The 26,639-nt window shown below is 56.8% G+C and overlaps 1 protein-coding gene and 1 pseudogene across 1 annotated transcript in view; one reads left to right on the top strand and one right to left on the bottom strand.

Annotated features, from left to right (window-relative positions):
- PDE9A (phosphodiesterase 9A) overlaps window positions 1-10,749 on the bottom strand; it is an 88,487-nt gene extending 77,738 nt beyond the window's left edge. The window contains exon 1 of the mRNA XM_054713567.1: window positions 10,657-10,749. Within this exon, the coding sequence (XP_054569542.1) occupies window positions 10,657-10,725 (69 nt within the window). The 5' untranslated portion in view covers window positions 10,726-10,749. The remainder of the gene's footprint in view (window positions 1-10,656) is intronic.
- A 4,016-nt stretch (window positions 10,750-14,765) lies between these two features.
- On the top strand, window positions 14,766-15,196 carry LOC129147694 (60S ribosomal protein L26-like; annotated as a pseudogene).
- The last annotated feature ends 11,443 nt before the right edge of the window (window positions 15,197-26,639 follow it).

Raw genomic sequence — 26,639 nt, 5'->3', positions numbered from 1 at the left:
CACAGAATCGCTCTCGGGCTCACTGCTTAGTCTGGTGCCTGGAGATCACAGCAGTTGGCTGAAAGCTGTTAAGCCCCTCGCTCTTCCTCCCAGAGGCCACGCCTGGCACTTCACAGGGGCAGGTGGGAGCTGGAGGCGGCTCGAAGGGCCCCGGTGGGGTCTGGACCTGACTCGAACCCCGGCTGTCTTCTCAGAGCGGCGTGATCTATCACCGGAGGATGCGCAGTGGGCCCATCGCAGAGGCTGAGACTGAACCAGAAGGCCCAGCGGGACCCGGAGCCTCCCAGGAGCAGGCATCCGGCAGTGGCCCCGGCTACTCCAGCACCAACACCAGGAAACTGGGGACCCCCAGCCCCTGGAGAGGCCTGGGCTTTTGGGAAAGGCCTGAAGGGGAGATGCTGGGTGAAAAACTGGTTGGGAAAAGTGGGGTGCAGAACTTGGCACTCTTGTCATGTTCCCAGCCATATGTTACGGTGGCCGGGTGTAAGGCGGTCTTGACGTGTCCGTAGCTCAGAACATCAGCCTGTGTCCCTGGCACACTCAGCCCACACCGCCCCGGCTCGTTCATGGGAACCCCTTAGAATAGGTGGTGATTATAAGGGTTAACACTTTGGGAGCCTGGGAGAGGCAGGTCTGACTCTGAGCAGAGCCCTCTGCCTGCCCCACCCACACCAGGTGCCTGTCCCAGTTCCTCGCCATCCATGCATCCCCTGCACCAACGTGTCCTCTCAGCTCCCCGAGGCCGTGGCCCTTCGAAGTCACCTTTTCAGCGCGGTGCCGCCCAGCAGTTTCAGAAATATGTGCAGAGGCGACTCACCGCCCCTCCGCTTCCCCGTCGATCATGCTGCCGTGGGAGTCCTCTCCTGACCCTCGCTTCTTGGAATATTCCGGGCTGTCCTTGCCAGGAGGGCACAGATGCCACCTCCCACCTCTGCTGTTTGGGGCTCAACCTTCAAAACACCACCCGGAAAACGGGACTCAAACACGTGTCGGGACCACGGCTGCACATTCCGGAGGCTCAGGGGGGCGGCTGAAGTCCTAAGGACTCCAAATGGCCACGCAGTCACCGGCCACCTCTGGAGTCACGGTTCCCAGCGCTTGTATGTGTCCTAAGCCTTGGATGTTGTTATTAATTGCGGCAGCAAGACAGTCTAGACTTGCATAAGACGCTTCAGCGAGAGACTCCAGAGTACGCCTGACCATTGATTTTGAACCTCTAACCACCACTCGTATTGGAACTTCTCCCTGCGTGGAGCAGGACCCGGAGCGAAAACATTTTGGCGGCTGTTCCCCACAGCACTTTGGAAACGGTGGGCTCAACAGACGTGTGACAGACTGGTGACAGATGAGTCTCCATCCACACCCAGCTGCAGTCAGTAACCAGGAAGGATGCTCCCTCCCGGTGAGCTGTCCTCTCACATGTAAATTCCCGGGGGAGAGATGGTTGGCGATCTCTACATGATCATGCCCCATGTGCTGCCTCCTGTTTGGTTATCGGTAAGGCTGTAAAAGTTTTTTCTCTTTAACCCTAAAGGCAGAAGCGGTGGTGATAAAGACAGCCTGAAGCACCGTTCACGGCTCCGCTTACAAAATAAATCAGCGCTGTGTGTGCGACTGGCCCCGGGATGGACGAATCCCACCTGGAGAGACGGCGCCCCGGTCACTACACCTGCCGTTCGGCGGTGGCGCCGGGAGGAGGCAGGGTGGCCGTTGCCCCGACACCAGTGTTCTGGGCTAAACCGAGGAGGGCTCGACTGTGACGAATCCTGCCAACGCCAGCCACTGTACGGTGGGCTCAGACTCTGTCTCCCCAAAGCCCCCCTCCACCCCCCAGGGCTGAGCGGCTCTCCCAGGCTGCACGAGAGGGGCCCCTGAGGGCCCGAGGACCTGCGGGGGAGGCACGGCCAGCCACCAAGCGACAAAGCCGCAGCGTGCTCCCGGGCTGTGATGGACAGCGACCAGGCGAGCACTCTCCAAACAGCCTGTTCTGGCGGCAGAGCTGACTTCACCTGTCACATTATCAGGCGCTGCGGGCATCACTGCCACCCCCTCCCGAGAAGCCAATGAGCCTGAGGCCTGGCTCCGTGCCTGCGCGGAGTGGTCACCCTCCCTCCCTCCCTCTCTGCTTCCCTCCCTCCTGTCCTCCCTCCTCATCGCAGCCCTGAGGGAGCTGCACCTCCGGAGGTCGGAGGAGAAATGAAAGGCATTTGTGGTCCTCTCTTCGGGGGAAGGATGGGGGAAGGAGGGCGGATTTGGGGTTAGCCTGGGAAACAGTCACATGGTATCACTGAGCTGGAAGCACCCCGGGGCTGGCTGGCCCTTTGTTCCATGGAGCGCGCCTGGGCCCGCGTCCCTGTGCTGGAACCACCGCTGATGCCCCCGGGCCACCCGCCAGCCCCGGAGCATGAGGCCAGGGGTCTGGGCGAGGTTCCCCAAACCAGACGTGGACATCCGGCTGCCTTGAATCCACAACATAAAAAATAAACAAATAAACAAATAAACAAATAACAGTAACCACGACTTGATGCAGCACTCATTGTGTGCCGGCCGGGTTTTAGACTTGATGCGCATTCATGCCTTTAATCACAACAACCCACTTCACAGGTGGAGACACCGAAGTATGTAAGTGACCTGCACACACACTCCCGGGGTCCATCGCAGACAAGCTTGCCCCGGAATCCGGGCTCTCGGCCCTGACGTCATGCTCCTGGGAAATGGACTGAGGGCAAGTGAATCTGAAAAGCATCTGTTCACTCCTCCCCCCGCCTGAGACATACACAGACCACACCACACATAAGCCTCCTGGAGGAACAGCTATGACCAGGAAACGGGGCGGGTTTCAGGGAACCAAGTTTTTCACAAGGCACAGTAATACACCATTGCAATGGCCTGGGTTTGCAAACCAAGGAAATAAGCATGGGGATGATGGAGGTTTAGAAACATCAGGCAGGCCCTGGCTGGTGTGGTGCAGTTGGTTGGGCGTCGTCCTGTGCACCGAAAGGTTGCCGGTTCGATTCCGGGTCAGGGCACATGCCCAGGTTTTGGGCTGGATCCCCAGTTGGGGGCATGTACTAGTAGGAGGCAGCCGATTAATGTTTCGCTACCGCACTGATGTTTCTCTCTCTCCCTTCCTCTCTCTCTAAAATCAATAAAAATATTTTTTTAAAATCAGGCAGATTCATGATGGATGAATGGATAAACAGAATGTGCATATACAAGCAATGGGATACAATTCAGACTTAAAATGGAAGGACATTCCGATTACATATCCCAACTTGGAGGAACCTTGAGGACATTATGCTAAGTGAAATAAGCCACTCACAAAAGAATAAATACTGTGTGATTCCACTTACATGAGGTTCTAGAGCAGCCAAACCCATAGACAGAAAGTAGACAGTGGGTGCCAGGGCTGGGCGGGGGGTGGGTGTTAGTGTTTACGGGGGACAGAGTTTCGGACTGGGAAGATGGGAAGTTCTGGAAATGGACAATGTGAATGGGCTCAATGCCACTGAGCTGTGCATCAGACATGGTTAAGATGGTCAAGTTTTATGTTGTGTGTAATTTTCTACAATTTTTAAAAATGAAAGAAAAGTTAGGGAATCTAAAGCCAATTGAATACAAGGTCTGGCTCTACTTGTGTCCAGACCAAGTTTTCAGGGGTGGGCTGTGAGTTTCCGTTCTGGGCAAATGCTCAGGTCAGGTGATCAGCTTTGGGACTGCGTGGTAACTACACGGCGGGGGACTGGGGGGGGGGGGGCGGGAAGGGGTCGAGGCAAATAACCCACACCATGAACTCAAGACGTATTTCGAGTTTGAAATGTCTGACGCCGTCTCCACAGCAGCTGGCCCAGGAGATGCGCACACTTCTGTGCTCCTGTAGGCGACCTTCAGGTCTGCACTAAATTAGAATATTTTTTCTCTCATAAAGATTCAGAACCTTGGGAACACAGATCCCCAGCCACAGAGGCAGGAGGACTCAGCTCGGCGAGCTGAGCAAGAGGCTGGGAACCCCTTTCCACTGAGCCACTGACCTGCAAACGGCACTGGCTGCGTGCCACCCTCGGCTGGAGCTTCTGCTCTGAGGGCTAGGAGCAATGCCGTGCCCGGGCGTGTCTGTCCCAGAAACACCTCCAGGGGGACCGCTCTCCTCGCACTGCCTGTCTGGCTGATGGGGAGAGTGGGGAGCAAGAGGAATTCCTTTCCGGGGCAGGACCAGCTGGTGGGCTGCTGCTGTCTTGGCAAGATGGACCCCTGAGGTGCCTCCGTCCTCTGGCGACTTCTCTTAGCTGCCAAAGACCTCCCCCAGCCCCCAGGGACACTGCCTGCTGAGCCACCCGCAGCCGGGGAGTGGGTGACCGAATGGAGATGGTTCAGCTTGGGCGGATTGTGGTGGGAGAGACGGCGGGGAGGGGGGATAATGGCTACACCCCCAGGCAGCAAACCCAGAACAGGGGTGCAGGAACCCAACCTGCAGTGACCCAGGGCTACGGGTTGGCCAGTCCCTGCTGCCCCCTGCTGGCCCGGCACTGAGGCCAGCCTCCTGGGCGCCCCTGCTGTGTCTCTCATTTGCATGCTGTTCACATGAGTGGTCTGAGGTGCTTGCCGTGCCCTCCCTCTGCCCTTGTCTCCTTCCCTGACACCAGGGTGTGTGCTGCAGGCTTCTGAGGCCAGGCAGCCCCTCAGCCCGAATGGCTCTGGTGAGGCCCCTCGGCTGAGGGTGTGAAGTACCCCGTTTCCAATAGGAGCAGCCCCTGCCAAGCTGGAGACAAAGGTGCCTGGGGTAGTGGGACCGGGGTCTTGGGGTCCTTGGCACTGTCTCCCTCTTTGTGGTTCAGACTCACAGCGGCCTCACAGGGGCACAAAGCAAATGACAAGACAGCGCCTGCCATAGCTACTTCCAGTCTCCTAGCGGCAGGTGCAGGGGAGGGGCCCTACTGTGCGCAGGCCTGAGGACGGGACAGGTGTACTGAGCCCCTCCAGTGCCCAGCACTTTATGGGTGTTACTTAGTGCCATCTTCAGCCACGGAAGGCACCACCACTGCACCCACTTTCCCGAGGGCAAAGTGACTTCCCAGCTGGCAAGCGGCAGAGCCGGGCAGTCTGTCCTGCCACCACGGCCTCCACCCTCCGTGTGACGGACAAGAGCAGCCCCAGCCCCTCCGAGACAGGCATGCTGCATTCAGTCTGAGAGGTACCGTAGGTCCCCATGTCATTATCTGTCAACCCTGGTGACATGAGTGGGGTTCAAGCCTCCAGCCATCCCCTTCCCGGCCCGCAGGTGTTGGACGTGTCTGGTTTAATCGGCCTTCACGTGGGAGGGAGGAGGGAGGCCGCAGCTCCCTGACTGCTCAGCGTCCTGGGCTGGACTCTGAAGACCATTTTCCTAAAGTTCTTTACGGACAGCGCCTGCTGTGGCATCACAGGCAGTCGGGCCGATCACTTCAAGGGCTGATGTACTTGTTGAGAAAGAGACAGGACATGGAGACACGCATTGTTAGTTCTCACGGCCCAGCTCTGACGCAGCTGGAGACAGAGGGGTCATCGGAAGCTGGGTTGGGCTGGGAATCAAAATGGCCCCACTTCTGTTTTACACTGGAAATCCAAACGGGAGTGGGATCACCCCTTTCTGTAAACCGCGCCCCCCCTCCCCGGGATGCAATCAGCTTATGTTACCATTTCAGTATCTTCTGAAAGATCTTAAGCTATAAACATCCAAAGGAAGATAAACGGACTTTGCTGACGATGGCCAAGGGGAGTCTACCTGCAGGAAGGAGGTGACAGACAGATGCTCAGAAGCCCAGAACTCCCTGGGTCTGCCTGGCCCTGTGGAAGCCAGGATCCTGTCGGTCCCGGGAAAGGGTGGTGCGTGATGGGCCAGGCAGGAGCGCAGGTGTTAAAGTGAAAGGAAATTTCCCCTGGGCTGCGCCAGGTGGCAGGACAGGCACGTTCCGGCAGGGCCGGGGCCTTGGAGAGGGACTCCAGGTCCCACCGTGTGAGCACGCTGGACAAGACTCGGGTCAGGTGTGCCTGTGACCAGTAGAAGATGGGGTGGCTCTGAAGACGGGCCGGCTGTGTTTGTGCCAAAGGCGAGAAACAAAGGCAGAGGAGGCTGGTGCAGGGCAGGGCAGGGGCTCAGGGAGGGACAGGCAGTAGGGAGCAGAATTCCTCCGGCTAGACCGCGAGGCAGCCAGCAGGGCTTGCAGAGGGCTGGGCTCCACGTGCAGGCAGGAGGGCCGCAGCCACAGAAGAGAACCAGACCTCCAGGGAGGGGCAGGGTGGGTCAGGGCCCTGCAGTCCCACGGAGGCTGGCTTCTGAGGAATCCAGACGGCATGATCTACCCCAGTGGTCGGCAAACTCATTAGTCAACAGAGCCAAATATCAACAGTACAATGATTGACATTTCTTTGGAGAGCCACATTTTTTAAACTTAAACTTCTTCTAACGCCACTTCTTCAAAATAGACTCGCCCAGGCCGTGGTATTTTGTGGAAGAGCCACACTCAAGGGGCCAAAGAGCTGCATGTGGCTCGCGAGCCGCAGTTTGCCGACCACGGATCTAGGGTCTCAAGTGGCAAGAAGGCCGGGCTGGGTGAAAGACAAGCACTGTGAGAAGGCCCCACGGACTGAGCACACGGGGTGCTGGGCTCCAGCCAGAAGGGAGAGCATTCACAGGTGTATGTGTGTGTGTGTGTGGGGGGGGGGGGGGGGGCGGGAGGCGCTGGGGGGTGGGTTGTCATGAACTAGAAACTGTCTTCTGTTGACATTTTAACAACTTTTGAGCTCTGCTCTTCCCTTTCAGTTTTTCTCATTTGGTTCCTGTTTTAGAGTAGAAACAACTTTGCAAGTGGCTGTTTGCTCATGAAGACCTGCGTGCCAGCTGCAGGGAAAGGCAGGGACAAGAACAGCAGCCGAGTGGATGAGGGTGGTCCCGCGGAGAGCGTGGTGAGGGGACTGTCCCCAAGGGCGCTGCTAGGCCGGGGCAGTGCACCGCAGAGTGTCCCGTTCAACAGGCCCAAGAGCTAAGGACCGTCAGTCTTGCCCAGAGAATGTTCTCACCAAACCCAAGCCCAGGGCCAGCCTGGGATCCCACCAAGGACCCACTCTGCCTCATTCGGAAGGTCAGCAAACCCACACCTGGATTGCCACAGGCAGGAGCCCCTCAGGCTGCCTATGCCAAGTGCATTGTCCTGTCACGCCCTGTGCATCCCAGGGACCACACCTTTCTCTGTACACAGGAGGGAGGAAGAAGCAGGTGCCAGGCCAGGGCCCCCAGGCCGGGGGAAGCTGAGGAAAGATACCAGCAAACCCTCTGGACAAAGGTAAGGAGCATCCGCTCCTGGAGGGAAGTCCTCGGGGCAGGGTTCCCAGCTCTGCAGATTTTGGGGACGCGGCTCCAATCCCTCCTCCTTCACCTGGTGCCGGGAGGTGCCAGGGCCACCTGTGCCCCTTGGCAAGTGGCCGAGCAGGCGATGGGGACAGTGTGGAGGTGCTGCTGGCTGTGTGAGGCCGCACCCCTGATATTCAGCAGTCCCTGGGTCTTCCAAAGGTTGCTGGGTCTGAAAAGGACCCCTTCCCCACAAAGCTGGTCCTCTCAGAGGAAGAAAATCTACTCACCAGGCCCACACGCGGCTGGCACCATAGCCCTTCCCACCAGCCGGGTCCTTCCGTCTGTCACAGGGTGCCCTGTCTGTCACAGGACCCAGGTCCAATGGTTGGCACAGGATAGAGGGAGCCATTGCTCAGTGGGACTGAGTGTCATGAATGGCACATTCACCCTGGACCCCAGCACTCGGCACGTAGTAGCTGCTCAATAAACTCATCTGGCTAATTGACCAAGTGATTGGCCTTGCCCTGTTTGGCTCTCCCAACAAGCAGCACTACAGTGTACCCACGTGACCTCAAGAAACAGTGGCGTGGAGGTTAAGTGACTAACCCGGGGCCAAGGCATGGAAGTGGAGATGCCGAGCACCGGACTCTCCTCAGACACGGTGGCCATCCACCCGAAGCTGTGCTGGAGCAGACAACACCCGCGGGGGCCACTGCTGGGGAGAGCATGGAATGGCCAGCAGTGGGATCACTCAGGGGACAGAGAGCGGAAGGAATGCAGGAGCCGAAGGGCAGATGACCAGACAGGGCACCACAATATATATGCGACAACGTCACACACGCCTTCTCTCCTCCCTCCACATCCTCTCCTTGGAAGCAACACGAGGTCTGTGTCCCTGACCTTTCACACACAGGACGGGATGGATAAAAAGGGAGACGGAACCCGACAGCATACGGGGAACTTCAGAACTAATCCAGTGTTTGGGGCTTTAAGAAAGCTCAGCCCTCCAAGTGTTGCAGAAAGAGCCCTGAGCCGAGAGAGACATTTGAAATCTGGACAGAGCTGCTGGCGTGGAGTTCAAGAGGGGGGGTGGGGGCGGGGTGAAAGGTGGCCAGTGTCCAGCACATGCTTGGAAACCCCAAGTGATCTGGCTCTCAACCAGGCTACAAGTCCAGCCCCGAGCCTCCAGCAGTGACAACGGCAAGGGGAGAGGCCACGGAGCAAGGTCAAGAATGAGTAGCAGGCACTGCAGGGATGGCAGAGGTTCACAGACCACTGCCCTCCTCCACACTGTGTCAGTTAAAGGACGTTTATTGGACAGAGAGCGTGCGCCGCGCCATCATGTTCCGGCAGCGTCCCGGCTGTTTACACGAATTTGTTTACTTCTCATGGCCGTCTATAAAGCAGATGCTACCCCACTTCACGGGCGGCAGGCCGGCTCGGAGCAGCCGGGGGACTTGCTCCAGATCGCAGAAGCGGTGGCGCCAGCACACATCAGCGCTGGCCCCTCCCAAGGCCACAGCCTCCCTCCCCAACGCAGGTGCCCCAGGTCTCCCCGAGCTGCCCACAGGGCTGCCTTCCTGGAGGTCACCCCAACCTTGGGCGCGCCACCTGTGGAAAAGCATCCTCCCCACAATCAGAGCGGAGGAGCCTGCCAGGCCGGGTGCTCGCCTCCTGACCTCGGGAGCCTCTCCCACTCGCACCCACTTCGTCAGGCTTCTCAGGAAGCTTTTGGGGAAGTTCTCGGGAAGCAGCTGTCACTTCTGACCTGGTGGCGGCGTCTCATCTCACCTCTTTCCAAAGATAAAAAACGCTGATGTTTGACACCTTTTATTCGGTGGGGCAGAAAAAGTGTGTGCTTGTATCTGTGTGTGCACGTTTGCCTATGTGTGTATGCATGTGCTTTTGTGTATGTTTGCATGTGGCATGTGCGTCTATGTGTACGTGTGAAAGCATGGTTTCACGTCCATGCTGTATGTGGATGCGTGTGCACACTGGAGCAGGGGGCTAGTCAGTGGAGGGCCGTTGCTTCCTTTGGGAAGGCTGTTCTAAATTCCTATGCAGCCACTGGGCACTTGGGTCTAGTCCTGTGTCTGCTTGTGACCACCTGCCCTTGAAGATGCTTCCTGTCCTGGTTGTCGGATTCTGTTAGAGTGGGTTATGGGGGGTGGGGAGGTGGGGAGGAGGGGAAGGGGTGCCTGCATTTCTCATTTCCCCAGGATCAAGCTGGGGAGGGGCGAGAGCGAGGTGGCTTGTTGGCAAGTCTATCAGCTGGTGGAGGTGCGTCTGAGAACCAGAGCCCTGAGCCCCCGCAGGCGCCTACTCTGCCCAGCGGGCCTCCCTCCGTGGTTTCCCGGTGGGGTGCCCCTGGACAAGGGCAAGGTGAGGGGATGTGCCGCTGAGGTGTGGGAAGAGGGCCTCACTGGGGCATGTCCCTGGGGGGCTAAGAAAGCTCCCCCCCCCCCCAGCAGCTCACTTATTGTCCCTCCCTGCCAATCAGAAGCAGGGGCCAGGGCTCTCTGGACCCACGCCAGGCGCTTGGAGAGGAGGGGCCCCCACGAACCGGTCTGCCCTGGAAGCTTGTCCTCTGGGGCTCCGTTGGTGAGGGGCGCTGCCCGTCTGGAGGGCTCCCTCTCTGTGGAGGAGGGCAGCTGGGCAGCAGAGCTGGTCCAGCACCCCCCGTCTCTCTGCGGGCCCAGGAGAGAGGGCAGCCCCTGGCACCCCCTCTGCTGTCACAGCTGACCCCCCGAGGGAAATGGGGACAGGGACACAGACAAGAGGTTGGGAGCCCTCCCTGCTTTCCGGGCACCCTCCCCCCCCACCTGCTCCCACCCGCCAGGAAGCCGCGCGGTCCCCAGCTGGCGGATCGCACCCGCCGGCACCCTCCGTGCACCGCACGGGTCCCGCAGGTCTGCCCGCCCGCTCCGCCGGCTCCGGGGGTGGTTCGACCAGAAATGAAGTGGGTTTCTGTACAGCCTCTCAGAACGCACAAACTCAGCCGAGTCGGATTTGTTACAAAGAAAGCTCTACCCATGGAACGGAAAAAATCCCGCGGGTCGCCCCCTCCCACGGGGATCCAGTTCGTGGGGAACCCGGACCGAAGAGCCCTGGCGCCCCCGCCAAAGTTGTCGGAGACCACAGCCCGGACCCCTGGACGCTCGGACGCACGGACGCTCGGACGCACGCACGGACGAAGGGTCCCCCAGCCGCCGCCGGCGCCGCGACCCCCGGGCTGTCACCCGGGCAGGGGCCGCCGCGGGGGGCTGGCAGGGCCGGGGGCGCGCGCCGGGAGGGGCCCGCGGCCGCGTGGGGAGGCGGGGAGGCGCTACCTTCTGGATGCGTCCATCGATGTCCAAGTAGATGGCCTTGGGCCGGTAGCTGGAGGAGCCGGACCCCATCTTGCGCCCGCGGCTGCACTTGGACTTTTTACTGTACTTTCTCGACGCCAGCGCCGCGGGGAGGGCGGGGAGTGGGAGGGAGGAGGGGGCGGGCGGCGGAGGGCGCGGGGACCAGCCAACCAGAGCGCGGCCGCGCACCCGGCCGCTCCGTCGCCGCCTCCGCCGGCTCGCGCGTCTGGGCTCGCGCTCCTCCCCTCGGCCGCCGCCTCCCTCCCGCCTCCTCCCTCCGCTCTCCTTCTCCCTCCTCCTTTCTTCCTCTTCTTCCTCCCTCCGCCTCCCCACCCCCTCCCCTCCTCTCCCTCCGCCTCCTCCCCTCTCTCCTCCCCCTCCCCCTCGCCCCTCCCCCACCTCTCCCTCCGCCTCCTGTCCTCCTTCCTCCCTCTCCCCTTCTCCCTCTCCCTCTCCCTCTCCCTTGTTTGCGCTCCCTCTCCTTCCTTCCCACATTCAGGCACGCTCTCCTCTTCCCTTGGACTCCAGCCGCCTCGGGGCCAGGGCCAAACGGGCAGCCCATCTCCAAGTGCCCTCTGGACGAGTGCCCGCAGCTAGCGACCCCCTCTGGCTGCAGGGCGGGCCGCCGCCCCAGGCTGACAGCGGCACACAGCGCCCTCTCCAGGCGGACAGGCAATCCCCAGCCAGCACCTGGCTGGCACCGGGCCCTAAGCCCTTTGTGGTCATGACCCAAACCCAGCACCACTTAGCGCTCGGAAAGTGTCCCCAGGCCCCCCTTCCCCTGTCCGTGCAGTTTGAATCGGCAGTGAGAAAAGTTCTTCTCATTCAGGCACATCCTTCCCCTAAGTTTTCTGTACGTTCTTGGGAGTGACCGCCTCGTCTCCCTGCCCCCGGAGCTGAAATGGTAATTTTATTTCTGTCCTTAATGTAGCCAAAGCAAGGATTACCCAGCCACCGGCCATCTGCTGGTTTAAGCCCTTTTCTGCTCCCCCCTCCCCGCCCTGGCCCCCGGCACGCCCACTAACTGTCCCAGGGAGCGTGGAGCAAGCAGGAGGGGAAAGGAGGGATTTCAGGCAGATGTGACCCGCGGATCACATGCCACTGCCTCCGCGGCTCCCCAGTTCTCTCAGGGCTCTCCCAGTGGGCGTGAGGTGCCCGCGGGGCCAGTGGTCTCAGCGCCTGTTGCTTTGGGAAGTGGGTGCCCGCCCAGCTGGAGAGTGAGTGCGCTTACTGTTTCCTTCTGAGTGAGTCCCCAGCCACTGCCTCCATCTGTTGAATGTCTGGGCTTTGCCGACGGAGAGTGTGCCTGGTGCACACTGGGGACTCTCCCTCCAGGCCTGCCCAAGCGAGGCTGAGCACGGCCACGGTCACTGCCTTTTCCCTTCCCTGCCGCCCGGCCCCAGCTGGCGCACAGTCCCTGGGAGACTTCTGGTCCAGGGCCGCCTGCAGCATTGGCCGGGCCGGAGCCCTGGGGAAGGCGGGATCATCATCTTCGGGTGAACCGTCTTCCTCGGCCTTTGGACAGACAGTCGGTATGTGTCACTCTGTGAGGGTCTCAAGGAATGACAGTGGCCTTGCCCTCGACTCCAGTGCAGTGAGGGGAACGCTCAGAGCCTGGGCACCCTGGGACATGCTTTACAAGGGAGAGGGGGCAGCCAGGAGGCCTCTGAAGTGTGTGTGTGTGTGTGTGTGTGTGTGTGTGTGATTACAGTTAGTCACTTGACTCACAGTTGTGATACTGTGTCCCCTAAACCCTGGAGTGATAACTATGATTACGTTGAACTCTGTTGTTGAATGCTCTGATGCTATTGGGACGAATCTGGCCACTCATGTGTGGGGCTGGTGTGCTGCCTGGCGTGGGAATCTCACCGCCGGACAGATGGCTCATTCATGAGCGTGGTGTTTATTTATTCGCCACGTGTTTTTGTCATCTGACCCAGCCCCCTCAAGTCACCTCCTTCTAGCGTGTGGTGCCACAGAGCCTGCTGCCCGCTGACTGGAGGGTGCGGGTCTGTGACTGGGCACGCGGAACCCCCTGGGACAGGCCTCTCACCCCGCTGGCTGACTCTGTACGCAGAATAATAATTGCTCCCCTAAGTATCTGACTGATTAGGCTGCTGTACGGATAGTCAATCAATGACATAGCAGTCCTGGCCCCGGCCCGTCCCCGACGGAGCGGCAGTGACTCTTGCAGCTACCACCCTGTCCTGACCATGGGCTGGTGCTGGGCACTCACTGGGCAAGAACACAGAAACCAAACCCCCGGCCTGGAGGAGCCAGCGTTTCCTGGGAGGTGGACAGATGGGCTAATTAACATGACATGTAGCCGGTTGGATAATAATTAGTGCAAAGGAGAAGAGTCATGCAGAGAAGGGGCTACAGAATGTGGAGTGTGGGGAGCAAGGAGAGGTGTATGTGGGAGGAAAGAACCTTCTAGCAAAGGGCGCAGCCTCATGCCAAGGTTCCTCATGCCGGAGGCGAGTGTGGCTGGAGGGGAGGAGGGAGAAGTGGAGGGACTGTATTGGGGTGTGAGGTCAGAGAGGTGACAGAGTGGCAGGCCCCAAGGGGGGCGCAGAAGGGACTTAGCTCTACCAGCCCTCCCCCCGTCAGATGCAGTCCACGCAGGAAGTTGCGCGGGGCAGAGTGGCCTACTCAGACTCTAACAGGGCGTCCCGCTCTGGGCCGAGAATGCACTGGAGGCGGAAGGACTACAGTGGGAAAGTGGTGGGATCCTACATCCAGTTTGGAGACTGTTTGAGGCTTTCATTTCTGCCCATTTGTTAGGTTGATGCTATTCTGCTTTTTTGCTCTCCTTCCCTTTCACAGAATGAGGTTCTGCCTAAATTTATGCTCCTTCCTCCTGCCCGGCCCGAGGGTCAGGTTCCAGGAGCCAACCCTTTGGTGCCCATGACATTAGCCGGAGGAGTCCCCTGCGTCCTTGACTTGCATTCCGAATCCTGGCTTGTCCACCAGGAATACAGCCCACGTAAGGTCCCAGAATCGAGATAAAAACGAATAAATGAATAAACCGCTGGTGTCTGCCGTGGGCCGGGGGCAGGAGGAGGAGCCTGGAGAGCAGGAGGCCTGTGGGTCTCTGTGGACTTGATGACCGTGTCTGCAGAATCCTGGGGAAGTTGGGGAGGGGGCGCGAGCTAGTCCTGGGGAAGCTCCAGGGAGGGACTCCTCTGGGACCTGGGAGTGAGACCCCGCCCGCCTGAGTCTCACAGGGAGGGCATGTCGGTGCAGGAGCTCCTGGAGCTGCAAAGACACGAGGCCCCTGAGAGGCAGCGCTGGATGCAGCCTCCTCTCCCCCCCCCCCCACGCCATGGGCTGTAGTTTCTCCTCGTACCATCCCGCCTGCACAGGGGCTCCTACCTGTACAAGCGTGTTCTTTACCTGTCGGAAAGCTGCACCGAAGGAGAATGTCAGCGTGAGGCGTGACGAGAGCCACACTGATGATCAGAGGCGCTGAGCCGAGACCATGCGCGAGCAGCTGGGCTCTGGTCCCCCGGTCCCACGCCAGCTTGTCATCCTCGGCAAGAAGGGGCAAAGCCGTGATGAGGAGGAAGAGGAGGCTCCGCCACGTCCCTGCAGAGTGGGCAGCGCCACCAAGGATGCAGGCAGAGGGCAGGAGGTGGGAGCACGGAGGAAAAGGCTGGAGGGTGAATCCCTCAGTGGAAGGAGGCGCCTGCCTGTAGCGGGGCCTGGCCAGGCAGGGCCTCTTCCAGCAGCTCCCGCATCGGCTCCCAGCCGCGCCCCTGGACTGGGTGGGCCGGGGAAGTGGGTCAGCGGGCTGCTGCTGACTCAGCCCCGGAGGCACCCTCCTCCTGTTCTCTCCTGGGTCTAACTGGCATTTTAAAAAATGACTATTCTGAAAAGAATCCAACCGCTTCCTACACCAACTCTTCGGAGCCAGGGATGGGGTGGGGGGACAAAATGAATTTGCCAGACAAGGAAAAATGTATTGGTGCCCAGAGCAGGCCTTGTTAAAGGGGATCGGGGCGCCCTGGACTCTGGAGCCAGGGAGAAGATTAAAATTATAAACCGGGGCTCTTCCTGTTCGTGGCCATCGTAAAGCGCCAGCGGTCGCGATGAACTTCCATTCCTCTGTGGCTCCTGACCGGAGCAAGAACCGTAAAAGGCACTTCAGTGCGCCTTCCCACATTCGCAGGAAGGTTACGTCTTCTCCTCTTTCCACGGAGCTGAGACAGAAGTGCAGTGTTCGTCCAGGCCCATCCGAAAGGATGATGAAATTCAGGTTGCGCGAGGACCTTCCCGAGGGCAGCACATTGTCAGAGTCGTCCAGATTTTCAGGAAGAAATATGTCGTCCCATTGGACGAGTTCAGCGTGAAAAGGCTAATGGCCCAGCTGTTCACGTGGGCGTTCCCCCCAGCACCGTGGTTATCACTAAAGCCGGACAAAGACCGCAAAAAGATCCTTGAACGTAAAGCCAAGTCTCTCCGAAGAGGAAAGGAAAAGGGAAAGTACAAGGGAGAAACAATTGAGAAGATGCAGGAATAAAGTAATCTTAACACAACTTTCATTAAGAACTTAAAATGCAACAACAATTACAGACTGCTTGGAGATAAGGCACTTTCCATTCTGAAGGCCTGACCATTGGGCTCTTGGCGGAATCAGACTTTTGTATGCATGTGGGGAACCGAGCAACATCTGTGACCTGCTCTGACGCTCTGGGAAAGCCAGGCAGGGTGCACCAGGAGTTCCAGAAAGGGCCCGTGCCCTTGACCGTCTGCTCCAGGCTTTAGCACGAAGGGGGAGCACACTTGCACGGAAGTGACCGTGGCAGTGTCAGTTTTAGCAGCGTTTGATTTACACACACTTCTTTCTCTCTCACGGGGTTGGTAATTACAAAATTAGTACTGGTTGTAAACGTTTCACACAATATGGTAGGAAGTCAAAGTCCCATCTGGGTGAGAAGACAGGGCCCCGCCCCCTTCGTACCTGTCCCGTGGGTCTTTGACCTGCAGGCTCTCTTATCTCAGATCAGATGCACTGGGTGATTGATGGGCGTGGCCTTTCCCCAACAGTGTTTCGTTGTAAACGATGTAAAAAAAAAAACCACCCCCAGGAATAGCCTTTGGTAGTTGAGCTGCTGTCCCGTAGAACTGATTCTGAGAAGTAAGATTTCTGGATCGCGGTGTACGCATATTTCAGTTTTTTATTTTGCCGAGTTGCCCTCCATCATGGTAAGTGGTCTGAGCACCCCATTCCAATGTGTGCATTGACAGGTGGGTTCCCTACACCAATAAGCAATTCTCTGACACCGGCCGGTGTCCTGTAATTCATCCACCGGGACATGGTGTCAGATCCCACGGTGAAGGGCTCAGTCCCACCGACGGCTCTCCCCCACGTCAGATGCCAATTGCAAGTCCAGGTTGTCGCCCGTGCTTCTGATGGACCACTATAGGTCGGAGGTTCTCGATGAACACGCTAGAGCAGCTCACAGAACTCAGAGAAACATGCTGCTTACCAGATCGCTGGTTTAGTGTAAGAGGATGAAGTGCAGGAACTGGCAGTCAGCTGGGATGCATAGGGCAAGCGTGGGAAAGGCCCTCTCCGCGCGTCCTGCTCTCCTCGAATGCCCGTGTGCACAAGCCTGGCAGCTCTCCGAACCCCATCCTTTGAGTGTTTATGGAGGCTCCACTACATAGACAGGATTGATCAAATCATGGGCGGTTGGTGATTGATGCCACCTCTGCCCTCCCCACAGATCAGGGCGGTGAGGTTGGAAATTCCAATCCTCTAATCATCTGGTTGGTTTCCCTGGCAACTTGCCCCCACCCTTAGGCAACCTAGGTCCTTTCCAAAAGTCACCTCATTAACAGAATCTCAGGTGAAAATCAAGACACCTTTACTGCTATGATCACTTAGGGAATTCCAAGGGTTTTCGCAGCTCTGCGCCAGAAATAGGGACAAAGAGCAACTACATATTTCTTATTAGAAATCATAATATGGCACTGGGTTATACCAGCTTATGCACCCACCATCCAAACACCAGAGTGCCCTTTCAGCACGCTGTCAATACAATAAGATTTGCATTTTTCTGTCTAATAAAAAGGAAATGTCTTGTTTTTACTTACATTTCTCTATGAATGAGATGAGACACCCCCTGGCGTTTGGGTTTCTTCAGTGAATTCATATTCTTTGCCCTTTATTCTATTTTAAAAATCTTTTCATTATTGATTAGAGGCCCGGTGCGTGGACAGTCACGCACACGGGGGGTCCCTCAGCCCAGCCTGAACCCTCTCACAGTCTGGGACCCTTGGGGGATGCCCACCTGTTGGCTTAGGCCTGCTCCCCGAGAACAGATGATCTAAAAGAAATAATCATATCCTTGGGTAAGGATTTTCTAAAAAGGTAATGGATGCATAAAAAATTCACTGCCAGCGGGGCTGAGGGGACTGGGCGCCTCCATCTTGTGGCTGTGGGTGCCGCCATCTTGTGAGAGCATGATGGTCAATTAGGATATTACCTCTTTATTATATAGGATTAGAGGCCCGGTGCACAGATTCGTCCACCGGTGGGGTCCCTCAGCCTGGTCTGCACCCTCTTGCAATCTGGGACTGATAGTCCCACATCCCCTGAGGAATGTAGTGGTGTGTGAAGTGGCAGGCGACCAGGGAGGAGCCCAAACCTGGGCTGGGCACCATGTTGCTCCCGCTCATCCCTGCCCCGCTGTGCCTGCTGCTGCCGCCATTCAGTAGTGCTGCCGTGGAGGCAGGAGAGGCTCATGCCGCCACAGCTGTGCTTGCCAGCCGTGAGCCCGGTGTCTGGCACCTGTTGGTCAGCTGAGCAGCACTCCCGCTGTGGGAGTGCACTGGCCACCAGGGGGAAGCTCCTACGTTGAGCATCTGCCCCCTGGTGGTCAGTGTGCATCATGATCACCAGGTTGTTCGGTCGCTTGGGCTTTTATATATATAGATTTAAACTAGCTGTTTCTATACAAAGGTTAGTAACCCTTTGGCTATCATATATTTACAAATATTTTCTCCAAGTCGGTGGCTGGTCTTTTCTATGTCTTTTAATAAAAAATATTTTATTGTTGAAAGTATTACATATGCTGATCTTTTAAAACTGAATTCATGGTATTTGCAAAATGTGGCTTGACATGTTTAAATAATCAAACCTCTACCACGTTTCCTGTAAGCATTCTGGATTGCTTGTCAGCTTAGAAAGGAGATATCATTTAATACAGAAAAATTAAAAAAGAAAGAAAAAGTGACCCAAATTTTCAAAGATTGGGACTAATTAAATCTTGGCACATTTGCTGAAGGGAAAATCAAGGTTGATAATTATGACGCGTGTATAGAGGCCAAGAAAATTCTGGTGACTTCAGTGACAAAGTAGAATCCACAGAAGCATTGAGGCTCGACCTGTTCGTTCGTTCGTTAGCGCCTGGACCGCGGGGACCAGCCTGGCAGATCCCGCCCTGCTTGGGAGTTTGCACGCCAGTGAGAAGCTCCGTGAAAACCAGTGAGGGTTGGCTCAATCTGGGAGGAGGCTCTGACATGGCTGTGTAGAGGTGGTAGGGTTCTAGACACTAAAACAATTTTTCCCCCTAATGCTGTGATGTTATTTTTGCCATAAACTCAGGAAAGGGAGAAGTATTAAAGTGATAAAATGAGCGTGGACGGAGCAGCTTCCTCCCACGTTTTCAGTGGTGGCTGGGTGGGGAAGAACGTATCTCTTCGTAAGTGTGGTGCTGTGACCCCGGGGTGGAGCAGATTCTCAAGTCACCTCATAGTGTGGTGTGGAGTCACCCCGCTTCTGAGGGTCCTCGGGGGGCCTCCCTCACCCTCTCCTGTGGACAGTAACTGCCTTTGTGGAAGCTGGTGGGTCAGACCCTCTTCCGCTCTGGGTCCACTTTCGTGGTGTCCTGCCGGGTCTCCTTGACCCTCTCATCCTCCTCACGTGTGCGCCCCCACGTCTTCCTATTGGGCTGATCTGTCGGATCATTTCCCTGGATGGCCAGGTTGGGGACCTCCCATCTCCTGCCAGATCAGCACCCCAGGCATCTATTATTTGCCCTGTCCTTCTCTGCCCCCCACTTCTGCCAAAGACACTAGACACTGGCTGTCACATCTGTGGCTCTGCACCTCGTTTCATCCCATAGAATGTCCCCCATCTTCCCTCCCCTTGATCATCTCTTCTCTGTGATCCATTAAGGTGTTATCTTAGGACTCTACCTTCCCTGAGCCCCCAGCTCCCTGCGTTGGGGTGGGGAGCTCCTTCTCCGGGTCCCGGAGACCCGCACGCCTCTGTGGTCCCTGTCGTGGCCCGGGACGATTTGCCCGTCCTCCCTGAGCCTCAGACTCCTCGCCGATGGAATGGGGGTGACAACTGCCGGTGCTGAAGGTGAGTGGGGAGCCTGGGATAATGTGTGATCACCCATAAGCCCTGGCGCGCAGTGGGAGTGCGGATGTTTCTGCAGGGCACGGCAGCATTGCTACAGCACTCACCCCAAGCCCTTTCACTACCCCCGCCTCCTGCTAATGACCTTGTGGGGAGACTGAGTCAGGGGTCTTCACCACAGGGCCAGGCCTCCACCCGAGCTGCGTGGCCGTCATGCTCCATCATTGAGTGCCTTTGTGTGATGCAGCAGCCGTTGGCCTTGTACAAAGCTCTTGGCCTGCGTTGAAAGTTTGACCTTGGCTTAATTAGCATTCAATCCAGTACTAAGAGCAACCCGGCACTCCCTGCCCCTTCGGCTAAGACGGTTTTTCTGATTTTCTGAGAGGAAAGGGCTGCCCTGTGCTGACCCCGCCCGCCAGGGAGGCCTCTCTCTCCATCCAGCCCCTGTGAGAATGTGTGTCCTGTCTGCCCACTCGGCCAGCGCTGCAGCCCCGGACACGCTGTGGCGCAGAGAAGCGCACTGGAGGCCACATGGGCTGTGCTCAGTAGCCGGGCGCCAATGCAGCCAAGTGATGGGGCTCAGCCGGAGAGGACCCGGGCCGCCGGCCTCTGGGTGCTGGGAAGGGGGCCCCCTAAGGCTGGCCTCACCTGTCCCACACACAGTGACACGTCAGACTCTCCAGTGCCTTTCCATGGAGGCTGGACGTGCCTCTAGCTCCTCTTCCCCGCCTGCTGCATAGACAGTGCTGACTGTGGCCGTGTCACTGCTGGACCCCAGTGGGCTTGCCCCTTGCAAAGTTTTCAGGTGGCCTCGGCTGGCCCTGAGGTCACCTGTTAGGGGCTCCAGGCTGTATGTGAGTGTGACTGAGGGACAGCTTGGGCGGGGGGCGCTCAAGGCTCCTTAGCTGCAAAAAGACCCCAACTCTCTCCAGCCCACGGCTCCTTGCGATCAGAAGGCGGCAGAGCAGAGAGCTCATTCCAGCTCTCAGAGCTGCGCTGTGAGAGGAACAAAGAGCGATGGCATTGAGGACTGCAGGAGGCTCCGCATATGGCAAAGCGGGGTGAGTGGGGGTTTGGCTCCTTCGGGCCCAGTGACACGGGGAAGACTCGGAGACTTGCCAGGAAGCAGCGGCTCACCAACGAGGCCTCATTTCTGTAGTCACCTCACTTCCTCCCTAAACTCTTTGGCGCGGGGGTGGGGGGCGGGGAGGGGATGGCCACCCACCAGACGCCAACCCAGCAGGCTGGTTCCTTTTGCGCTTGGGCTCTGGGATGGGCCTGGGAGAGCGCGGTGGGCGTCCGCGTCTGTCTGTCCTCAGCCTCCCTGCGGCAGGGGCACCCAGGGTGACCGCCGGGAGCAGCCAGGGATCTAAGTCAGCGTCCGGGCCGCACCCAGGACCCAAGGGACCTCCTGCCTCAGGGTTGGCTGGGTAGTGAGAGTTGTCCCCGAATCAACTGCAAACTGCTGACCTCAGAAACAGGACACAGAAACAGGACACAGAGCCCCACGCGCGTGCAGCCTGCACCGAGGATTCGCTAGCAGCCCGTATCCTCAGTCCCAGGGCTCCGACTTCGCGGCGAGCTCCTGAGAGAGGAGGGTGGTGTGCCGTTGGTTTGGCGGCCTCCACGGGGCTTGGCATGCCTAAAGAAATACACCGAATGCTAGTTTTAGGGGCCAGAGCCGGCCTATATTTTAGCTTCCATAAACTTAAAGTTTGATTGTGGCCATGCTGCTCGTAAATCTGTGATTAATTACTTGAGCGCCTGCTTGTCCAAATGCACAGGAAGGTCCCTGTCTTGCATCCTGATAACAGCCCCTCACCTTCCCATGTGCCCCAAACCCCAAGGGGTTATGAGGGTCAAGGGGAGGGGCCTCTCAGTCCTTGTTGGGGGAAAGGGCAGGGCATTTCCTCTATTGCTTCCCACAAAATAAGTAAAAACAAACAAATGAACAAACAAAAAACCCACAGTGCCCTTCCCCCAAAATATGTGACATAGTATCCTATATAAAGAGGTAATATGCAAATTGACCATCACTCCAACACACAAGATGGCTGCCCCCATGTGGACACAAGATGGCCGCCACAAGATGGCCAGCAGGGGAGGGCAGTTGTGGGCAATCAGGCCAGGAGGGGAGGGCAGTTGGGAGGGACCAGGCCTGCAGGGGAGGACAGTTGGGCGGGGACCAGGCTGGCAGGGGAGGGCAGTTAGGGGCAATTGGGCTGGCAGGGGAGCAGTTAGGCATTGATCAGGCTGGCAGGGGAGTGGTAAGGCAGTGATCAGGCTGCCAGGCAGAAGCAGTTAGGGGCAATCAGGCAGGCAGGCAGGCGAGCAGTTGGGAGCCAGCAGTCCTGGATTGTGAGAGGGCAGTCGGACATCCCTCGAGGGGTCCCAGATTGGAGAGCGTGCAGGCTGGGCTGTGGGACACACACACACACACATACCCTCCCCCGTGCATGAATTTCATGCACCAGGCCTCTAGTATTTTATAAATTGCAGATGATAGAAAAGTGAGATCTTAACAGTAGAAAAATCCTTTTCCTTTTTTTTTTCTTTCTTAACTGTCAAGCCGTTCTCGATGTTTGTGGTTTAAATGCTTTGACTCTGATGCTCCAGGGCCACTGCCATCACCTGGACATCCCCGACAGTGGCTTCAAGGAGCAGGTCTCTGGAGCTGCTGGCCGCCTGCCTCCAAAAGGCCCCCTCGACTGTGACATTCATGACTGGGACTCGGCTGGGGTCACAACTGCCGAAGCCAGTCTCACCGCAGCCCACACCTCCAGGCGTCTTCCTCCTATTTGCTCTCTCATCTTGCTCTCGATTTGCCTCTCCAAACTCCACCAAACCCCGGGGCTTCCCGGGGGTGTTCCTCCCCCTGCTCTGGTCCCTGGGGAAGGCTCTGAATTCAGTCCAGACACCCCGGCCCTGGCCTCTGGGCTGGGTCCACTCTCGCCGCCTGACTTTGATGAGGAAAACACCTTTCTTGACCAGTTTAGACCAGAAGAGACTGGAATTTTCCAAAGAAGCTCTACTAAGAAATTAGGTGAGGCGGGACATGGAGGGAACCAAAGAATCTGCCACTGTTTGGAAACACGAGCTTTTGGTGGCCTGTTTCTGAGCAGGAGCCACCGGGCCTTCCCACCTTCGGAGCAGCCCAAATTCAGACACGAGCAAACAAACACTCACTGCGCAGGGGCCGGGGGGAACACTGGGCCAGGAGCGGGGAGCTGGGGTTCGGCAAAGCTATGTGCATCCGGGCCCTGCTCTCTGACGCTCTCAGAGGCAGACAGAGGAGAAAGATATGCACAGTCCCTCCCCCCCCCCACCCCCGCACCCACCCGACACATACACACAATATGATAAGAGCTATCTCCAGTACAGGTTTGCACAAAGCTCTGCCAATAATAAAGACAGGCAGAATTCTCCTAACCTTGGACTTATATTCTGGTGAGGAGATAGACAATAAACAAACCAAAGTTGTATAATGCCAAGTCAGAGATAAAACCTACAAAGGATAAAATAAAGCCAAGAAAGAGCCTGGTCCCCCCCAACTGCCCTCCCCTGCAGGCCTGGTCCCCTCCCCCCCCCACAACTGCCCTCCCTGAATGAGTTTGGGTTCCCAGAAACTCGCACGGAACTGGAGTTCGGCGCAGTCAGGAGCTCCGTCTCCCTCCCGCTTTAGAAAGCCAGCCGCGCACTCAGCTGCCCATGCACTCAGCCATCCGTCCTCTCCGCGTGCGCCTCCGTACCTCAGCCTTTTGCAGCTCCTCTGAGTCTCCGTGTGCTTTTCTCTTTCCTTCTAGTTGTAGAATTTCCACTCAGCCAGCTTTCCTGTGGTTCTGGATGGTGTCCGTTTTGTCTTTTAGTTGTAGTTTTGATATTGCTGCGCGAGGCAGCAGTTTAGGTGTTTACCTATGCCGCCATCTTGGTTCCTCTCCCTGAACTGCAATTTTAGATATTGTGGTCAGGGAAGGCCTCATGGAGGAGGTGCCATTTGAGCAGAGACATGAACCAGTTGAAGGAGGAGACTGGTTCCAAAGCAGAGCTGTCCATGTAGAGGGAGCAGTGGTGGGAAGGCCAGAGGCAGCTGGTGCTGGGCAGGGAGATGGTGGAGGAGAGCCAGCAGGGCAGCAGAGAGCAGCGCGGGCTGGGTTTGCAGAGTTTGGGGTTTCATTTAGGTGTGATGAAAGCCACTGGAGGGTCCAAAGCTGTGGCGTGACCTGAGTTGACTTCGATGCAGGTGACATGTGTGTCAGGAGGCCAGGCTGATTATTGTGGTGGCCGGGCCAGTGGGCCCTGGGGTCTGGTCAGCTGGGGTCCGAATCCAGCTCTTTTTTGCTGAGCAACTCTGGATAAGTTGTTTAACCTCCCCAGGCCTCAGCTTTCTGCTCTGTAAAATGGGCTACCAGGGCCTTTGCAGGGACTACATGGTGTAAGTGTGGAAGGCACTTAGCCACCCACAGCATGCCCTACCCATGACTTTCCTCTTCTCCTTCCTTGCCTCTTTTCTGCTTTCTAATACATGAATAGGCGGAAACCGCTGTGTGAGAGCCCTGCGGTTGGCTCTCTGTGTAACAAGCACTAAATCACTGTTGCCATGGCAGTTGTAATTTTTTCCCTCTGGGAGTGTAGGTTTCAGAATTGCTGAAGAGGCCCCTTTAGAGCCAGTTGAACATTCTAAACAGAATTTCCGCTCCCACATCAGGGCAGGCAGCGGTTTCTCCCCGGGACTACTCCAAGTAATGGCATCCAGATGTTGGGAGGGGGTGCGGGGCCCGCTCCGGCCTTTACTGAGAGTCACCTGGGGCACAGTGCGACCTTCCAGGAACGGAGCCGGCCCTGCTGACCGCCAGCCAAGGCGTGGGCTGCGTTCCCCGTGCGTGTGCACCCAACTGTCTCTTTGCAAAGGCGGTCTCCCTGGTGACCAGCCATCCACATTTAGACGACATTAGTGCTCTGTAACTGTGGTTTATGGCTTGTCATTGTTGCTGTTTAAACATAAATTTGCCACTTCTTCTTCAATGGCAGGAGTAGGTCTGAGCCTGCCAGCGGAGCCCAATTGTCATCAAGCGGGCGGCAGCCACATAATTAGTGAGGTGAAAAGACAAGGGTGTCTGGCCACTGCGTACAGGAAAGTTTGCTGCTTCAGAAAGAAATGAGCTTTGCATCTGTGAGGTGCCCAATACAATTTTTTTTTGATGATGCAAGACACGGTTCCCCAAATTTCTTTTCTTTCTAAAATAGGACTAGCTAACATCATGCACATCCATTTTATACCCAAGTGACAGAATGTCAGCTCAAAGGTAAGGACGGGCAACACTTTGACTCATAACTAAAAAGTCCAGGGTGGGTCTGGCATTAGATGCAAATGGATCCAGGGTCTTGGTATGTGTGTCTGTCTGTCTGTCTGTCTCCCCTTCCTCCAATGGGCTTTCCCCATGTGGCCAGTGTCCTGCCTGGCGGGCTGCCCAGAACTCACAGCCCAGCAGCCCTGCAACCCAAGTAGAAAGAGAGCAATTTCCTGGGAACGTGGTGGGAAAGGCTCTGGAGAGAACCCCGAGAGGCCAGACGGGGCCCAGCATGCGTCACTTCAGCAGGGACCGCGGTGGCCCGACGACGATGCCTGGTCACATCCCGAGCAATGCTATTCGTGAGTCACAAGTTTAATATGCTCATCATAAGTTTTAAAATAAAAATTTCATTTTAGAACAGTGTTAAGTTTGCAGACAAATGGCAAAGATAGGATACAGAGTTCTCATGTACCTAACACGTGTTTCTCCTGCCATTACTATCTTACCTGAGTGTGATACACTTGTCACAATTGATGAACCCGTGCCGATACATGGTTCTTAACCGAAGCCCATCGTTTAGTCATTGATACTGGTTTCCGCTAATGTCCTCCTTCTGTCCCAGGGTCCCATCCAGAAAACCAGTCATCACGTCTCCTTAGGCCCCTCTGGGCTGTGACAGTTCTCAGATTTTCCTGTGTTTAAAAAAAAAAAATATTTTTTTATTGATTTCAGAGAGGATGGGTGAAGAGAGAGGGATAGAAACATCAATGATGAGAGAGAATCATCGATCAGCTGCCCCCTGCACATCCCCTACTGGGGATCGAGCCCACAACCTGGGATAGAACTGCAACTTACTGGTTCATAGGTCGACGCTCAACTACTGAGCAACACCGGCCAAGCAAATTTTCCTGTTTTTTAATTTTATTTTTTTATGCTCTTGATGACCTTGACAGGTTTGAGGGGTGCAGGCCAGCTATTTGGCAGGCTGCCCCTCAATCAGGATTTGTCTGATGTTTTTCTCATGATTCGATGGGGTGTGGGTTTGGGGCGGGAAGATGGCACGGGTGAAGTGCCATTTTTATTACGTCATATCCAGGGTGCTGCCTTCAACATGGCTTATCACTGTTGATGTTGACCTTGACCACCTGGCAGAGGTCATGGTTGTCAGTCTCTCCACTGCGAAGTTCCTCTTTCCCCCTTCCCCCACTGTCCTCTCCGGGAGAAGACTTCTCGCACAGCCCACACCTAAAGAGGGGAGGTACGCTCACCCTGGAGGACAGAGACGCTGCACACATTCTGAATTCTTTTTCCTGGGAAATTTGTCTCTTCTCCCCTGGTTTATTTGTTCAACCATTTATTTATATCGACATGGACTCATGGATATTTATTTTATTCTTGGGCTATAATCCAATACTAATTGCCCCAGCTTTGGCCACTGGGAGCTCTTTGGGTTAGCTCCTGGACTTTCCACCATGTGCTTTCCTTTTCTTCTCTCCCCCTCCCCCCTCCCTCTCCCCTCCCCTCCCCTCCCCTCTTCCTCTCTCTCTCTCTCTCTCTCTCCTCTCTCTCTCTCTCTCTCTCTCTCTTTCTCACTCTCTCTCACACACGCACTCTTTTTAGCACTTCCTTACTTTTGGAACTGCAGATGTTCTAGGCTTGTCTTGCACATTTCCTGCCCCGGTCCTCACACAGGAGAGTGTGATTAGAAGCCAACAGCTGGCGCCAGGTGTGCTCATGGACACTGGGTGTCGCTGCTTCCAGACCCTCTCAGCTGACAGCGCAAGAAAATATATGTGTGTATACTGACCTGTGAACATGCAGGTTAAACATTTCCACATATAACCTCTGTATCCATGTTAATTCACGTGATCCTATTGGCATCTCCAGCTCTCATCCATGATCCCATGGGTCACTCCGGCCCCTCCTCTTGCTTACGTTACCTCCCATTCCCCCAGTGAGAGAGCCGGCTCCCACCCTCCTCCTTACTTAATTGTCCAGTGCTGTCCGTGTGGACGGACATTTGGAGAGCAGGCCAGGGGCAGGCGGGCCTTCAGGGTCTGGCCAGCTGGATGCAGAGGTGAGGAAGGTCCCTGCGGTTCCAGCTGGGCAGCCTGGCTGGGTAACCAGGACGCTGTGTGTGTGCCCTGCAGGCTTCAGCTCCAGGATGGGGGCTGCAGAACAGGAACGGCTGGAGTTCGAGGCCCAGCAGCGGGTGAGGAGTTAACCTCCTGCTGTGACATTCACAGACAATTGAGCTGCTTCCCTGGAGAAAGTCCTGATAAGGGGCCTGGGTAGATGCT

The sequence above is a fragment of the Eptesicus fuscus genome, chromosome 3 (assembly GCF_027574615.1).
Source record: "Eptesicus fuscus isolate TK198812 chromosome 3, DD_ASM_mEF_20220401, whole genome shotgun sequence".
In the NCBI taxonomy this organism is placed as follows: Eukaryota; Metazoa; Chordata; class Mammalia; order Chiroptera; family Vespertilionidae; genus Eptesicus; species Eptesicus fuscus.
Note: the sequence above shows the minus strand (reverse complement) of the source record. Positions and strands in the feature narration are given on the sequence as shown.